At 36.3% G+C, this 18,727-nt stretch overlaps 1 protein-coding gene across 1 annotated transcript; it reads left to right on the top strand.

Annotated features, from left to right (window-relative positions):
* Positions 1-8,483: 8,483 nt before the first annotated feature.
* Positions 8,484-11,139, top strand: LOC103127966 (olfactory receptor 4K13-like). Its single transcript, XM_060174190.1, has 2 exons — positions 8,484-8,500; positions 10,218-11,139. Exons 1-2 carry the CDS (start codon positions 8,484-8,486, stop codon positions 11,137-11,139), a joined length of 939 nt encoding a protein of 312 aa, XP_060030173.1.
* The last annotated feature ends 7,588 nt before the right edge of the window (positions 11,140-18,727 follow it).

Here is an 18,727-nt window from a genome sequence, read left to right as displayed (position 1 = left end):
AAAGTGAACTACCTGAGATGAAATTAGAGTGTACTATAAAAGGAAAGGTCTCACCCGAGTAATGAAGCTGAAGGGTTGTCATTCCACATGTGATGTCTCTGGATACAGTCTGAGGTGAAGCATCTTGAGGTGGCAATCGTTGCTTTGGTTAGGTTGTGATCGGCGGAAGCAATATTATTTGGTTTGGATTGGGAGATGCATACGGGAAAGTGGGTCCTATCCAAGGGTTTCAGGACTGGGGAGGTAGGGGCTCTATAGTGGAGATGTGAGGATCCTGCTGTCTTAGGGTTCAAAAAGACAATCGATAGTTAATATTATCATCACATTATTTGTTAATTGGGTTAACTTTGAAAAGTCCCTTTGTTATGGTTTGCTGTACAGTATCCAGTATCTTGTATATAGCTGTGCTATTGGATGCTTCTAATCTACTTGGTCTAGGCTTTTGAGAGAGTCCGCATATCAAATACATAGCCTATATATTAAAAAGATTCAGTTTGTCTTTTGAGAAACTTTGAGACATACAATTGATTTTCCTCCTCTCATATTAATTAACTAAACGCAGGACCTGATCAAATTGTAAGTAGGGCACCAAAGTAAAAACCCAGTGGTGAGGGGTAGACATGCAGCTTCCTGGGCCAATGGGGGCTGGGAGTGGGCGGGAGGGATGGGTCACAATCCTTTGGTGGTGGGAATGGTGTTTATGTACACTGCTAGCAAAATGTAGACATATAAATCGGTGGTTCACTTTCTAACAAAGTCCCAAAACCTAGATATACACCAGTTTCTGTGAGAGAGAGCATATGTTCACAAGTATGCATAAACTACAGCAAAATATATACCTGAAAGCAGAAGTACACTAGAGTTTGCAGTGAGTACCCCCCTAACACTTCCTCTCCACTAGTCCAAGCTTTGGGTCCATGATTGCTCAACAATTTGCTTGGCTTTGTATGTTAACTCTTTTTTGAGTCACCAGGTTCCAGATGCCATCAGGATGCTGGCCAGGCTTCCCTGGACTAAAGACCCCACCAATGTGTCCTGGAGCTCAGCTTCCCCAGAGACACACCCTACTAGGGAAAGAGAGAGGCAGACTGGGAGTATGGACCGACCAGTCAACGCCCATGTTCAGCGGGGAAGCAATTACAGAAGCCAGACCTTCCACCTTCTGCAACCCACAACGACCTTGGGTCCATGCTCCCAGAGGGCTAGAGAATGGGAAAGCTATCAGGGGAGGGGATGGGATATGGAGATTGGGCGGTGGGAATTGTGTGGAGTTGTAACCCTCCTACCCTATGGGTTTGTTAATTTATCCTTTCTTTTTTTTGTTTTTTAATTTTTAATTTATTATTATTATATTCGCCCCCATTTTGTTGCCCTTGTTGTTGTCGCCATCGCTGTCACTGTTGTTGGACAGGACAGAGAGAAATCGAAAGAGGAGGGGAAGACAGAGAGGGGAAGAGAAAGATAGACAGACACCTGCAGACCTGTTTCACCGCCTGTGAAGCGACTCCCCTGCAGGTGGGGAGCTGGGGGCTGGAACCAGGATCCTTGTGCTGGTCCTCGCACTTTGCGCCACGTGTGCTTAACCCGCTGCTCCACTGCCCAACTCCCAATTTATCCTTTCTTAAATAAATAAATAAATAAATAAATAAATAAAAAGATGAGTGGAGGCTGGAACCACCTAACCAGAATTTGTGCCTTGCAAGCAGTAAGCAAAGAGATATCATATTGGTTCAATATGTCTCTCTTCCTCCTACAACAACTCCTAAACAAAGTAGAAATCCAGAACTATAGCCATAGTTGTTATATGGTCAATAACAGAAGACTTTCTATATGTAAACAGAGAAAAATGCAAAGCTCTTAATTCTAGGGACATTTCTAGAGCAAGTGAGTTCTCAATAGAAATCTACAAAGTTATAAAACTGGTGGAATTTTTAGATAAGGAATTTAGAAAAATCATCATGAGGAGACTCACAGAAACAAACTTTCAACCTTCAGATGTAGGTTCAAGATAAAAATAAAGTGTATAATTTTTTTACCAAAGAGACTGAGAGCTTGAAGCAAAGCTTCAGAGTTATAGAGTACATTTTGAATGGAATGCAGACTTAATTTGAAAACCTTAAAAACAGACTCTATTTTGCTGAGTAGAGAATTTCAGAATTAGAGAGTGAAATGATTATAATTTCTAAAATAGAAGAACATATAGGGAAAAAAGGTTAGGAAAAATGAAGGAGCGCTCCAAGAAATATCAAACATAAAAGTAAAATTAAATATAAGAATAAAGGGATATCCAGAAGGATAAGAAAGTGATCAGGGGCCAGAGACCATATTCAAAGAAGCAATCTTGGAAAAATATCCAAATTACCCAGATACTGAAAATTTGTAAAAGAAAAAACACCCAAATTCTTTTTTTTTTTTTTTTTCTTGGTTCACGATGTCTTTTTGCTCCGCCCCCTCTCATAGTCACCCTGATTTGCACCAGTCTCTTTTCGCTCCACCCTCTCCTGTTTCCACCCTCCTTGGCGAGTATATATATATAAGGACAAGATTGTGATTATAGATAGTTTAGGTAGCTTAGATTGTGATGCGTTCCACATGAATAAAGAGATACTGCTTCCCAGCTCAGCCGTGAGTTCCCTGGTCGTCTGTCTCCAGTCCGAGAAGCTAGCCAGCCCGGCAACCTTTCCTTTTCTTTTTTTTTTCTTTTTTTTGACACCTGCAGACTTGCTTCACTGCCTGTGAAGCGACTCCCCTGCAGGTGGGGAGCCAGGGGCTCAAACCCGGATCCTTATGCCTGTCCTTGTGCTTTGCGCTACATGCGCTTAACCGCTGCGCTACTCCATGACTCCCATACCTTTCCTTTCTAATGTCAAATAATATCTGATTACATGTATGCACCATATTTTCTTTCTCCATAGACCCAGTGATGGGCACTTGGTTGTTTCCACTTATTGTAAAGGATGTGACAATGAGCACAGGTATGCGAATCTCTCTTTCTCTCTCTCCCTCTCTTTGATACTCTGCCTTAAGTCCCTCTAGTGACCGTATGGTGACTTTATTTTCAAGCAGAATGTATATGCTTCCACTGGAATTCTATCATTCTCCATTCATACCAGCAATGCACAAGAATTTTGATTTTCCCACATCCCCACCAACATTCATTTTCTCTTCTCATTTATAGCGGCTACTCTAATTGCTGTGAAGTGTTCTATCATTATGCTATTTATTTGCATTTCCATAATGAATAAGAATGTTGAGTATCATTTTCTATTCCTGTTTGTTAATTATATATCTTCCCTGGACAAACATTTGTGGAATCTTTTGTTCAAGTCAAGCTTGTCTTTCTCCATTGTTGGATTATAAGAGTCCTTTATATATTCTTAATTATTATCCTTATCAGATATATGATTTGCAAATATTTTCTCCTACTCTGTGGGCTTTGCTTCTATGGATGGTGTCCTTTGAAGCAGTAAAAAACACCCAAATTCTTAAATCCAAAATGATCTACTCTAATACACATCATTATAAAATTATTAGAAGTTGAGGACAAAGAAAAATTATTAGAAGCTACTAGAGAAAAATATTTAATATAAATATTTAATATTTAAAGTGGTATGATCAGAGTCTCATCAGACTTATTAGTAAAAACTCTGTAGTTCAGGAGTGGAATGACATATTCAAGGTGCTAAAAGACTTGAATTGCCAGTCATATATATTTTTATCCTACAAAATGACATTCAAGTATAAGAGAAAAATGAAGACTTTCTCAGACATATAAAAGACTATGGAGAACACTTTTCAAAACTTAAACATGGGACTTCCAGGGTGGAGCTGTAGTGACTTAATCTCAGGAATTTGGCTCTTCCCCAGAAAACAAATATATTGAAATGACTCAATCAATTTTATCAGAGTACAACTAGGATTTATGGTAAAGCATAAAACATCACTATCTGAAGGTTAGTGTTTGCATGTGGACAACAGGAACAGGAAGACAACTGAAGCAGACTGAAGCAGAAAACTGGCAAGATATTGCTGGTGAGTGCCATAATTCCAATGGCTTCAAATCCTCCTGAGGGATTTAAAGAGTCTGCATGGAACCACTCAGCAACAGAATGATTTTGAAAAAGAACGATGGGACTGCTTTTTAGAATTGCAGAAATCACAGGTTCTTGGGTTAATCCCAAGGAACCATTTGGAGGAACCAGGAAATTGAATTATTCTTGTAACAGCAGGGAAGTCAACCAAACTCTAAGGTATCCCAAAACCCATAGAGATCCTGGTGAATGGGATCAGATTATTCTGCAGTTGGAAAAGTGATTTAAACCTCACAGGAGAGTTCTACTTAAAGGTTTAAAGTTCTACAGGAAATAGTCTGGAAAAGAAGAAGGAGATGTAGGAACCTGTCTCCCATCCTTAGACAGGGTTCTGTTAATGGACATCAGGAGCCATAATACTATGTCTTCAAAACTCCTTTTCTGTCTCTGAAACTCACATACAAAACAGAATCCAGCACCACCACTATCAACAGGGACTGAAGTAGGTGGGTAAAACTAGAAAAACATTGGCTGTAGAAAATTATTACTAGGCACTTAATGATACAGATTCAGAAGATCTGTCAGAGAAAGAATTTAGGAAATATTTTGTCACGAGAATTTGAAGAAATACAAAACTCTCAAGTTAAAATGGAGAAATGAATTAAGAAAGAATTACATAATTTCAAAGACTCACTGGATAGGAAAATGGAGGACATGAAATCAGAGCTCAAGGGTATAAATGACATTTTGAGTATATTTCAGGCTTAAATAGAAAGTCAGAAAAATAAACTTACCATATAAAAGAGAACATCTGGAATAGAAAACAAAATCACCACACTCTTTCACTTAAAAGTATAAAGAGAAAAAGGGTTAGGAACAATGAGGCAACTTTTCAAAACATTGAAGACTCTATTAGAAAAGCAGATGTCAGAATTATAAGGGTTTTAGAAAGAGATGAGAAAAAAAGGAAACTGAAGCCACATTAAAAAAATAATAGTAGAAAAATTCAATTATAGAGGATGTGGTTAGGATATATATGTTCAGTAAACAGAGAGAAATCCCAAACTGCTAAACTTAAATAGACCAAGACACATCATTGTGAAACTATCAAAAGTCAAGACAAATGAACAAAAAAAACTTGCAAGCTTCCAGGAAAAAGAAGAATGTGACTTATAAAGGCAGCACAGTCAGATTTGCCTGAGACTTTTCAGCAGAGACCATGGAGTCTAGCAGAGAGTAAATAGCTTATTCAGGTTGTTAAAAGGCAACAACTGACAGCTACACATACTTTAGATTGCAAAACCATAGATAAAACATGAAGGATCAATCAAATCAATACTAGACAGACAAAAACTAAAGGAGTTTGCCATTATCAGACCTGCCTTGCAAGAGTTACTAAAAAGAATGCCACAGAAAATGAAACAGGAAGCATTTAACTATCAATGAGTAAAATAGACCTAGAAACACAAGCTATAGAAATATAAATAACTTTAAAATGTGAAAAGGGAGAAGAAAAAGATAGATACTGTTCAAGGAAAGATTGATGAGACAAGAACAGTTTTTTTTTAAATTGAGGGATTAATGTTTTACAGTTGACAGTAAATGCAATAGTTTGTATATGAATAACATTTCTCAGTTTTCCACATAACAATACAATCCCCACTAGGTCCTCTGTCATCCTTTTTGGACCTATACTCTCCTCCCCACCATCCTAGAGTCTTTTACTTTGGTGTAATACACCAACTCCAGTTCAAGTTCTACTTGTGTTTTCTCTTCTGATACAAGAACAGTTTTTAATAGATTATGTTGATGTATTTATATAGAATACACTTATCTTTAAAATGCCACCAATTTGACTGGTTAAAAATGATATCTCTTTTTCAGCAATATCATATATTAATTTAAACTGCTTTAATTACTTTTTCATTGTCTCTAAGGAATTTCTTAACAGTAAAGTGAGTTTTCTTCTTTAAGCTTCCCACCAAGGGATCATTTATATACTGTGATCTTTTGAAGCTCAAAGCAGAAAATAAATCACTGGGTGGTGAAGGCTGAGCACCTAGGATTTCATGTTGATACAATTCAACTACTAATTGGTAGGTTATAATCCTGGTATGTTATTTTACCTAAATGCCACATTTGTCATACTTTTTAAAAAATATTTTTAAATTATTTATTATTCATTTTCTCTTTTTGTTGCCTTTTTATTGTTGTAGTTGTTGTTGTTGTTGGATAGAGCAGAGAGAAATGGAGAGATGAGGGGGAGACAGAGAGAGGGAGAGAAAGATAGACACCTGTAGACCTGCTTCACGGCTTGTGAAGCGACCCCCCCTGCAGGTGGGGATCTGGGAGCTGGAACTGGGATCCTTAGGCCAGGTCCTTGTGCTTTGCGCCACGTGCACTTAACCTGCTGCGCTACTGCCAGGCTCCCTTGTCATATATTTCTATCATCTATTGCTTTCTTTAATAATACTAATGTGCTCATAAATGACAGAGTACAAATGCTGAGAGGAGAACATGAACCTGGAGCATGCATGATTTTGCTGCAAGTGAAACAAAGTATGAAAATCACTATTCCAAGATAATCCGACAAAACAAGCCAAATATGCCACTCTTAGTGAAAAGAATCTAAGTGTATTTAGATTATTTGGTTATAATGACCAGATTGAATGATTTTATTCTTTGAAATACTGCATAATATAATTATGCAGTATTAGTTGTTATTAGGTATGCAATTATCTTTAAAGATATATAATCAATACTACTGCAAGAATAAAATACCCAATTCATGTTAGAAAAATGTAGAATGTCATCACTGAGAAAATACTGACATTTTTGTGAAGAGAATCATAAAAGGATATTTTATTTTCTTGTGAGTGAAGTCTGAAAAAGACCAGTTTTTAGTGAATTTATTCTAAACTGTAAACCATTGAGTGAAATCTCCTTGTCTAGAACTCTAAATTTGCCATGTTCTTGAGTACATCCAAATTGACTTAGCTGCATATTTCACAAAATCACATATTTTAGAAAAAGTTGGGGTTATAGTTAAGAGCAAAGTATGATCTGAAGGCAATGGTCTGGAGCACAATAAAGTTAAGATTCATATAAATAAATAAGAACTATTAAAGATTTGCATTTTATTTTCTTGTGAAACAAAGAGATTTTTAAAAATTTTTTGATGCTGTCAAATACAATTGTTAGATTTTTGGACCACTTATGATAAAAGACAAGTGTTACTGACAGTAGTAATACATAGTGAAAGACATGTAATTAAAAGCCATCCTAATTAACTATTTGTATTGTTTAAATTTAAGTTTTAATGTGTGTAATGAGAAGTTAAAATATTCACCTCAAAATTACATATATTTCGTTTTCCTTTCAATAAAAATTGGTCTGAATTTAAGCGCCAGTAAAATTTTCACAAAGGACCAGAGAACAGCAATCCTAGAACAAACCTAAAAATGCAATTATAAAATGAGCTGAATGGAGAGATCTGGAATAAGCAGACACTTATAGGTTACTCACTAACCTATTCCCTTTAAATGTGTGCAGTTTTTAACTTCATTTAAGTTAGGCCAGTCTATCTCAGTCAGTATCACAATGTCTTTGACTTAATTTTTTAATTTCTTTCTTTCTAGTTTCTTTTTCTTTTTGAATTTTTATTTATAAAATGGAAATATTGACAAGACTTTAAGATAAGGGGGGTACATTTCCACACAGTGCCCACCCCCCAGAACTCCATATCCAATCTTCTCCCTTGACAGCTTCCCTATTCTTTATCTCTCTGGGAGTATGGACCCAGGATCATTGTGGGGTGCAGAAGGTGGGAGGTCTGGCTTCTGTAATTGCTTCCCTGTTAAACATGGGCACTGACAGTTCCATCCATACTTCCAGCCTGACTCTTTCTATCCCTAGTGGGGCAAGGTTCTGGGGAGGTGGGGCTCCAGGACACATTTGTGGAGGCCCAGGAAGTCCATTTGGCATCATGGTAGCATCAGAAACTTGGTGGCTGAAAAAGAGTTAAGGTATAAAGCAGAACATGTTGTTGACTAATCCTGAACCTAAAGGCGAATATTGCAGATGAAGATTTGTGGTCCCCATTTTGGAAAAAGCTAGTAGGTCTATTTTAGGTATATTCCAAGGGGCCCATGACTTTACTAGTTTTTGCCTGTGCCTGACATATAAATGCAGGTGGACTCAGGTTATTGTCTGGGGGAGATGGTGTCATAGTTGGGAAAAGGACTAGAAAGCTGGGTCAGGGAAGAGAGTAGCTCCTAAATATGGGAAAAGTATATAAATATATATATATTTAATTTATTTTTTATTTAAGAAAGGATAAATTAACAAAACCATAGGGTAGGAGGGGTACAACTCCACACAATTCCCACCAACCAATCCCCATATCCAATCCCCTCCCCTGATAGCTTTCCCATTCTCTATCCCTCTGGGAGCATGGACCCAGGGTCGTTGTGGGTTGCAGAGGGTGGAAGGTCTGGCTTCTGTAATTGCTTCCTCGCTGAACATGGACATTGACTGGTCGGTCCATACTCCCAGTCTGCCTCTCTCTTTCCCTAGTAGGGTGTGTCTCTGGGGAAGCAGAGCTCCAGGACACATTGATGGGGTCTTCAGTCCAGGGAAGCCTGGCTGGCATCCTGATGGCATCTGGAACTTGGTGGCTGAAAAAAGAGTTAACATACAAAGCCAAACATATTGTTGAGCAATCATGGACCCAAAGCTTGGACTAGTGGAGAGGAAGTGTTAGGGGGGGTACTCACTGCAAACTCTAGTGTACTTTTGCTTTCGGGTATATATTTTGCACTAGTTTATGGGTATGTGTGAACATATGCTCTCTCTCACAGAACCTGGTCTATATCTAGGACTTTGTTAGAAAGTGAACCACCTGGGATGGAATTAGAGAATACTATTTAACTGTAAACCCCATCGATTTGATCTGGGGCCCATATTCAGCAGTGTTCTTTTAAATTTCTTTACTGGGGGATTAATGATTTACAGTTGACACTAAAATACAATATTTTGTACATGTATGATGTTTCCACATAACAATACTACCCCAATTAGATCCTCTTTCTGCCATCATGATCCAGGATTAGATTTAATTTCATTGTGAAAAAATTCAAGGTTATATGAACCTTAGAGAAAAAATATTGCAAATAAACTTAGGTCACTGGGGGTCAAGTAGCTCTAAAATGAAAGACAATATAACTGTTAAAACAGGACATTATGTTTTTTTTTCTTCAGTGTAGATTTGTAGGCTAATAATTCACCTACTTTTTGATCCTCTTTCAGGGAGAAGTTGAGCAAAACTACTGTGGCAACCTTCACTAGTTTGTAGTCTTCCAATTTTTCAGCATTTCTATGTACTCATTATATGTGAAAATATATGCATCAAAAAGAAAAATAAATATTGTAATTTAATCCAGTTTCAACAACTGTATAATAAATAATACACCCAGGGATGCACTTATTCGTCTGACCACATAACTACAACTTTAGGCAATATGTGAAAAAAGCATCTACAATTTTGCATTATTTAGGGATAAAACCTTAATCCTTAGAAATTGGTTTTGGTCTCAGTGAATTATATTGCTATGTCAGGTTCAAACTTATGGGTCCAATAAACTACCATATATAACTAGTTTTTTTCCAGGAAGCATAATGAACACTAACTAATTTGGGTAAGTTTTTAATAATTTTAAATGACAGATATGTTTTTTAAAAATTTTTTTGACATATGTTTTTATGCACATTGGGGAGGGTGATAAAATGTCTTTATATGTATCCCAAGACCTGCAAAACTAAAAATCTATTTCACTGATGTTTTTCCAAGCTCTCTTGTCATTCTGATAAAATATTTATGTACAGTCTGACAAGGAGTTGTATAGGAAGGCAAATAAGTTTTCTCGGTGTCTAAATGAATTTGTTCCTACTAACCACGATACAATTTTATTTAGTTGCCTCCATTCCCAGTAGACTTGTGACTCTGTGAAGCATCTCCAATAGTAAAATGGTGAGATCATCTATGTGATAGTACTGTTTCTCTGAATAAGAAGTAATTTGCTTTAAAAATGGCTGGCTTTACTATCTATATAACTTCCTGTATTTCCCTCTTTTAGATACTTTCTGAATAACTCATGTGAAATAATGAATGGATTTCCTGAATAACAGATCAACTATTTCAGAATTCATCTTGCTGGGGCTTTCCAGTTCTCGAGAAATTCAAATATTCTTTTTTGTGATTTTCTTTCTTGTCTATGTAGCCATTGTAGTAGGAAACTTTCTCATTGTGATATCTGTGATATTTGATAACCGTCTTCATTCCCCTATGTATTTCTTTCTGGCAAATTTATCATTTTTTGACTTATGTCTTTCCTCTGTGGCAACACCCAAAGTAATTGCAGATTTCCTGAGAAAACACAAGACTATCTCTTGGTGGGGCTGCATGGCCCAGATGTTTTTTATGCACTTCTTTGGGGGTGCAGAGATGTCTCTTCTGATAGCTATGGCGGTGGACAGGTATTTTGCCATATGCAGACCTTTGCACTACAAGACCATTATGAGTCGCAGGGTGCTCATTGTGTTCCTACTACTTGCATGGACAATTGGCTTACTACACACTACAAGCCAGATGATTTTCACAGTGGGTTTACCTTTCTGTGGCCCCAATGTTGTAGACAGCATTTTCTGTGACCTACCCCTGGTCATCAAGCTTGCCTGCACTGAGACCTATAGTCTAGAGCTCTTGGTGATTGCAAACAGTGGACTTCTGTCCCTGATCTGTTTCCTTCTCTTGCTTATGTCCTATGTTGTCATGCTGGTCACTATCTGGAAGCACTCCTCCAGTGCATCTTCGAAGGCTGTGTCCACATTATCTGCTCATATTACAGTGGTAACTCTCTTCTTCGGCCCAGCTACTTTCATCTATGCTTTCCCATTTAGTAGTTACTCTGTAGATAAGTTTCTTTCTGTGTTTTACTCGGTAATCACTCCCCTTCTTAACCCAATTATTTATACTCTGAGGAACCAAGAAATGAAGTCAGCTATTAAAAGACTGTTCAACCAGCGTATTGGATCCTGGATGTCCACCTAATATTGTTTAGACTAATTACTTTGCTTTTCTGTTATTTGATGGCTGTGTTTAATATTTACTCAAATAGCTAGAATCATGTTAAATAATATCATAGTTTTCACTTAAAATTCATGGAACTACTAAGACATTGTCAAAATTGTGGTGCAAAGAATTTATGGTACAGACTTATCTTATAAATAACAATGTATTTATTTTATAATAGCTAGTCCTAGAATTTGGAAAGAAAATCATGATGAATATTTAAACATAAACATATGTCTTCTACAAATACTTTAATGTTCTAATAAATAAAAACAAAATAATAAGCAGTAAAATAGTATATCAGATGATTGTATTATATTTTTATTTCTAAAATTATGTGTATTGACAGTAAGTAAATAGGTATTAGAATATTTATATTTATATGTCACCCATAGAAAGATTTCTCAGAATAATTATGATTTCAGTGAGGATTGAAAGAATGTTTATCACCTCAGGAACTCAGTGGACTAGTCATTTTCAGTATATTATTAAGACAAACCAAGGAAAAATGTTTCCAACATCTCTTTGATAATCCAGTTTATTTTAAGATCAATATCAACTGAAGTGATTAAAATTAAAACTATAAAATACTTTATCCTTTTTAACTGTTACATGATACAGTTGGGTACTCAATGCCCTTTTAACTGAATATAGTTATCCATGAAACTTTTTTTTTTTTGGTAAAAGACTACTAGAGGAATCAGTGAGATAGCAAAGTAATTATTTAAAAGAACTTCATGCTAGAGATTCTAGGTTCAGTTCTATAAGCAAGATCTGAGAAATGTTATGGCTAAAAATAAGAAATGTTTCCCTTTCTGTTCTTCTTTCTCAACTTTTGTTGATGAGTGGGATCATCCCATACTCATCTTAATCTTTCTGACTTAGCTCACTTAACATAATTCCTTCTAGCTCCATCCAAGATGGGTCAGAGAAGGTGGGTTCATTGTTCTTAATAGCTACATAGTATTCCTTTGTGTATATATACCACAGCTTTCTCAGCCACTCATCTTTTGTTGGGCACCTCAGTTGCTTCCAGGTGTTAGCTATTATGAATTGTGCTGCTATGAACATAGATGTACAAATATCTTTTTGGTTGGATGTTATGGAATCCTTGGGGTATATCCCCAAGAGAGGAATTACTGGGTCATATGGAAGGTCCATGTCTACCCTTGTGAGAGTTCTCCAGACTTCTCTTCACAGAGGCTGAACCAATTTACATTCCCACCAGCAGTGCAGAAAGGTTCCTCTGTCCTCTCCAACAATTGTTGCTGCTGTCCTTTTTGATGTATGCCATTCTTACAGGAGTGAGGTGGTATCTCAATGTTATCTTTATTTGAATTTCTCTGACAATCAATGACCTGGAGCAATTTTTCATGTGTTTGCTAGCCTTTTGGATCTCTTCTGTAGTGAATGACCTGTTCATATCCTCTGCCCATTTTTGGATGGGGTCATTTGCTTTTTTGTTGCTAAATTTGCTGAGCTCTTTGTATATTTTGGTGATTAGTCTCTTGTCTGATGTATGATATGTGAAGATCTTTTCCCTTCTGTGAGGGGTCTCTTTGTTTGTGTGATAGTTTCTTTGGCTGTGCAGAAGCTTTTCAATTTGATGTAGTCCCATTGATTTGTTTCTACTTTAGTCTTCCTTGAAATTGGGTTTGTTTTATCAAAGATGTTCTTGAGATTTAGGTGGGAAAGTGTTCCACCAATGTTTTCCTCTAAGTATTTTATGGTTTCTGGTCTAACATCCAGGTCCTTGATCCACTTGGAGTTGATTTTTTTTCTGGTGAGATAAGGTGGCTCAGTTTAAAAAATACTAGTATAGTTACAGGCCCTTTGAAATATAACTAAAATATGCCTACTAGCTATCTACAAAATGGAGGACCCCCCAACACTTCATCTGCACTATTCCAGCCTTTAGGTCCATGATTGTTCAACAATTTGTTTGGCTTTGTATGTTAACTCTCTTTTCAGCTACCAGGTTCCAGATGCTAGCATGATGCTGACCAGACTTCCCTGGATAGACGACCCGACCAATGTGTCCTGGAGCTCTGCTTCCCCAGAACCCCATGCCACTAGGGAAAGAGAGAGGCAGACTGGGAGTATGGATCGACCAGTCAACACCCATGTTCAGTGGGGAAGCAATTACAGAAGCCAGACTTTCAACCTTCTGCATCCCACAATGACCTTGGGTCCTTACTCCCAGAAGGTTAAACAATAGGAAAGCTATCAGGGGAGGAGATTGGATATGGAGATCTGGTGGTGGGAATTGTGTGGAGTTGTACCCCTCTTATCCTATGGTTTTGTTAATGTCTCTTTTTTAAATAAATAAAAAAATAAAAAAGAAATGTAAGCACATTTCTTTTATATGTTATAGTTATTAGACTGCATACTGTCTAAGAAATATGGGTATTACTTGGTTTCTGACCTGGACAGTGTTCTGCAAAGAATAACAAAGGGGAAAAGTCTATGTTAGTGAACCTCTGAGAAGAGGAGATTTTTCTAAGGAAGCAAAAGAATGGACATTCTATATGACAAAAGGCATCCCAAGGCATATATAATACTACAAAGTGAAAAAGATCTTAATAAGGTAGGTCTATATTAATGAGGTCGGTGAGTAAATGTTACAAAGATCTTTTGACGTGACATAGAAAAATAAAGACCAACATATTCAAGCCTTCTAGGTCTTTTTTTCTATTAGCAATGCAAATCTGTCAAAAGATTATGGGATTGAGAGGGATAGGATTTCTTGTACATTTCAAAACTGGTATACTTTTATCCTTTTAGGTGAAGAAAATAGTGTAGCAAATGTGACAGAAAGAGGGGCAGTCCTGGTGCCCCTGGGGGTCCTGGTGCTTTATAATGGAAAAGGACCTAGATTGGGAGGACCAGAGAGACAAGAAATTATACCCATGTGTACTGTAAACAATTATCACCCCAATAAAAGAATAAAAAATTCAATAAAATGGTGCAAACTTAGCCCAAAGCATGGCATACAGTGATCACTCAATTTATATATCAGTATAGCATTTATTTATTCATTTTATTAGTTATTTCATAGTGATAAGATAATAGGGGTATAACTCCATACCATTCCCATCATCTGCATTTTGTGCCCTTATCCCCTCCAGTAGAAGCTGCCATAGTTCTCCCAAGTTCAGAGATATTTTTTTTGTTGTTCATTTTATTATTTTTTATGAATTTTTAAAAATTTCTTTATTGGGGAATAAACGAACATTGTTGTTCATTTTAATTCACTTCTACAGTCCTGCTTTTCCTTCTTTCTAAGTTATACATACACCTGCTGCTACTACCTATTGTCCTTTCTTTTTCCTCTTTTCTCTCAGATAAGAGAAATAGTACATGATTTTCTCTGATGTTTTCCAGATTCTCTTCCCTTTCAGTGATGACAAAATACCAAAGATTTTTGGTGACAAACATTCTGGGTCCTGGTTGAACTGAGGTTCAGAGCTCTCGGTCATTGCCCCCTAACACTTCTCCCCTCTGGGAGTATAGACAAAAATTATTTTTGGGGTGTAGAAGGAAGAAGTCCTGGTTTCTGTAATATCTTCTCTGATGAACCCAGCCTGGTTCTATCTTTCCCTAGTGAGGTAGGATTCTGGAGAGATAAGGTTCCGGGACACCTTGGTGTGATCATCTGCTTATGGAGTTCAAAATGGAACTGTAGTAGCATCTGTAACTCAGTGGCTGAAAGGGAGTAAGATATAAAACAGGGCAAAATTGTTTAATATACACGACCAAAAAGTAGGAACACAGCAAATGAAAATAGGAATCCTAATGTGGAAAGAAGCTAGAATGCTTGTTTTAGGTATGTTCCTAGGAGCCCAAGACTTTAGTAATCTTTTTACGTAGAGTAATCTTTGCTTACATAGCTTACATAGAGATGAACTAGAAATATTATATGGGAGGATGGTGTCAGAATACAGAATAGAACTTAAAAACAGAGCTAGGGTAGAGAGTGGTTCCCAAACTTGAAATAAGCAAATATAATTAACTTTACCGCATCAATATGACCTAGTATACTCATATTTAGCATGTGAGCCTGTTTAACCTCCAAGTCCCTGGCAGTATGAGCTCACAGCCCATGGACACATCTGGGAATATTTAGGCTGCACTCATTAGACAAGTTTTCCTTGAGTGGTAAAGTAGGATGACCCAGCCTTGCTTCAGAGAGTGGGGCAGTCCTTACCACTGCAAGTTTACATTGAGGGTAAGGCCCTGGAGCGGCCCACAAAAGGGCTTATGATGACATTCCTGATGGAAATAACCAGTGACGGTAAAAAGGGATCACACTAATGTTGATGACCTGTCAGAAGAGATTAAAAGATGGAAGAGTAAATCTTATTATCTCTTGTAAAGTTAGCTGAATAGTTAGAGTAAATGAGGGAATTGAAGAAGTGGTAAGAGATGAGGATTTCTAGGACCAAGTAATAAATACTTGATTAAAGAATTAAAAAAATTATTGGGAAGCTTAATGGTTTTACAGTAAGTAGCAAATAAAGCTGTTAGTACATGTATACATTTCTCACATTTTTGCAAAACACTCTGACCTACCCCCTGCACCTAGGTCTTGTACCATCGTTCACCAGGACCTGAAAGCCAATGCCCCCATCCCTCTAGAGTGCGTTACTTTGGTGCAGTACACCAAACCTAGTCCAGGTTCTGCTATATCCACATAACCCCACTCAGTTATTTTTTTTATCAACTTAGGTCTATGAGTGGGATCATCCCATATATATTTTTTCTGAATTATCTCACTTACCATGATGCCTTCCAAAGGGATAGAAAGCTCATTGTGTTTTTTTTTTAATCAAACCTGAGACTTAGTTTTGTTGGTTTTTGCTAGTATGTTTGTTTTAGTTGTTTATATGTCACATGAGAGGAAATTATCTAGTAACTGTCTTCCACTATTTATTTCACTTAATATTATCACTGCAAATTTCATCCATTACAAAATATTTATCTCTCATTGTAGTTCTGACTGAGGTAGGTGGTTTCATGAGGTAGTGTTTTTGTTTCAATGTGTCTCAGAAAGAGCAATTGCTTTATTATCAGTTCTTGTAGGTTTAGAAAATTATTCTACCACCTCAGTTGTAGTGTATTTTGGGGAAATATGATATTACATATGTTAATATATATATAGAACATAACAGATTAGTGTTGAAAGAAGTTGTGATACATACACAAATACTAATCAACCCTAAGAAATGACATTTTCACTTTTTCTATAACTAGGTTGGAACTTAATATGATGTTAAGTAAAAGAAGTCAGAAGGAGAAGGATGACTATCACACCATCTCACTCAAGGGTATGACAAGAAACAAAGGAAAAAAATGCAAGTTGAAAATTTAATTAAATATATGATATTGCAGTAGATACAAGAACTCTAAAAGGAAAAAGCAGGAGAAGTTTGCAAAGGGTGGGTGTAAATCCAGTGTCCTAAACTGGAGAAAGAAGACACATTGGTGGAGGGTGTATGTTGACACCTTTTATAGGGAGATATGGAACTATATAAATTAGACATAAGCTTAGTAAATCAATATTGCTTTAAACCTACCTAAAACTTCTGTATACCATATACTTTATAAAATAATTAAATAAAGAAGAATAGATAAACTTGAGACAGTCTTGTGTGTCAGAAAATTTAAATCATAAAGCAAACATTACAAATATTATGGAGTATTTACTTAAAGTCATACAAATTATTTTCATATTATTTACCAATAAATTTCAGTCAGATTAGTTTATCAACAAAAATGTCAATAATTCGAACTATATTAGAGTTTCCATATACTGAGGAAAGGTTATCAGCAGAACTATATTAGAGTTTCCATATACTGAGGAAAGGTTATCAGCAGATCTGTCAACAGAAATTCTAAATCCAGAAGGGAATGGCAAGATGTATACAGAGTAGGCAATCAGAAAGATTTCATCCAAGAGTATTCTGCCTTGCCAGACCATCATTCAGACTAGATGGAGAGATAAAAAACCTTCTACATATACTTATCTTCATTGCATCACAGTTTGTGATTGCCCAAACTTGGAAGGAGCCAAGATACCCAACAACAGATGGGTAGCTGAGAAAGTTGTGGTATATATACACAATGGAATATTACTTTGCTGTAAGAAATTATGAATGCAGTTCCTTTTCTGTATCTTAGGTGGAACTTGAAGGAATCATATTAAGTGAAATGAGCCAGAAGCAGATTAATGAATACCAGATGATCTTACTTACAGGTGGTACTAAAGAAGCAAGGGAAGAAAAGATAAACACAGGGTGAAACTTGGGGGAGGAATATTGTAGCAAAGCAAACAACTCTAGACCTATTTAAGTGGGGATGGGAAGAGGGTGTTGGCTACCCAGGACATGATGATGAAGACAAATTTGGATTGATCGTGGAGGTAGTTTTCTGATACCTAGGGAGGTAAGAAGCAATAGTTATGTGTCAACAACTGTCAATTAAACCATCATTTCCCCAATAAAGACTTAAAAATAGTGTTATGCAAATTATGTTTATATAATTTATTAATAAATTCCAGGGAGATTTAAAGCTTGCATGAAGAAAAAAATCATGTTGAATGAAATTCAGACTTAAAGTAAAATATTTATATTTTCTTAATTATAACAATTATAAATGTTTATTATACAGAACAACCCACAACAAAAATTTAAAATCATATAATTCATCTCATTGTTAACATTGCATACCCTCACGAGTATAGTATGTTGTCTAAAGCATTTTCAACTTTATCAACAAGAAAAGTCATCTAATTTTCTATAATTTCAAAGGTCTATTTTAACAATTCCAATTAATTTTTCACTGTCTGTCTCTAAGGAATCTAATAATAATCCAGTGATTTTTCCTTCTTTATGATGCCTATCAAGGGATGCATTTATATACTGTTGTCTTTTGAAGTTCAAAGTAGGAAATAAATCACTGGGTGGTAAAGACTACACACCTAGGTTTTCACATTATTGTTACTCTAGAAGTCTAAAAGTAAATTGATAGGTTATGTAATTCTGATATGTTATCTCTATCACATCAATTTTATTTATAGTGGTTTATGTATCCATAGTGGTAAATTTTAAATGCTGAGGTAATAACTGAAAGTAGGTCTGCAAAATTAATCTGGAACATGTATTTTTTTTTTTACAAGAGGAATAAACATTACTATAAGTAGGTGAATTGGAGATAAAGGTAACACAGCAAATAAGACAAACACCTTGTTCTTAGAGAAAAGGGGTCTAGGTAAGTTTAAACACTTTGGTTATGCTGATTAAATTTCATTATTCACTTCTTTGAAATATTGTATGATACAGAGAAAATTTCTTTTAAAAAAATATTTATTTATTTATTCCCTTTTGTTGTCCTAGTTGTTTTATTGTTGTAGTTATTATTGTTGTTGATGTCGTCGATGTTGGATAGGACAGAAATAAATGGAGAAAGGAGGGGAAGACAGAGAGGGGGAGAGAAAGATAGACACCTACAGACCTGCTTCACCGCCTGTGAAGCGACTCCCCTGCAGGTGGGGAGCCAGGGGCTCTAA

Source organism: Erinaceus europaeus, chromosome 16, assembly GCF_950295315.1.
Source record: "Erinaceus europaeus chromosome 16, mEriEur2.1, whole genome shotgun sequence".
NCBI lineage: Eukaryota > Metazoa > Chordata > Mammalia > Eulipotyphla > Erinaceidae > Erinaceus > Erinaceus europaeus.
Note: the sequence above shows the minus strand (reverse complement) of the source record. Positions and strands in the feature narration are given on the sequence as shown.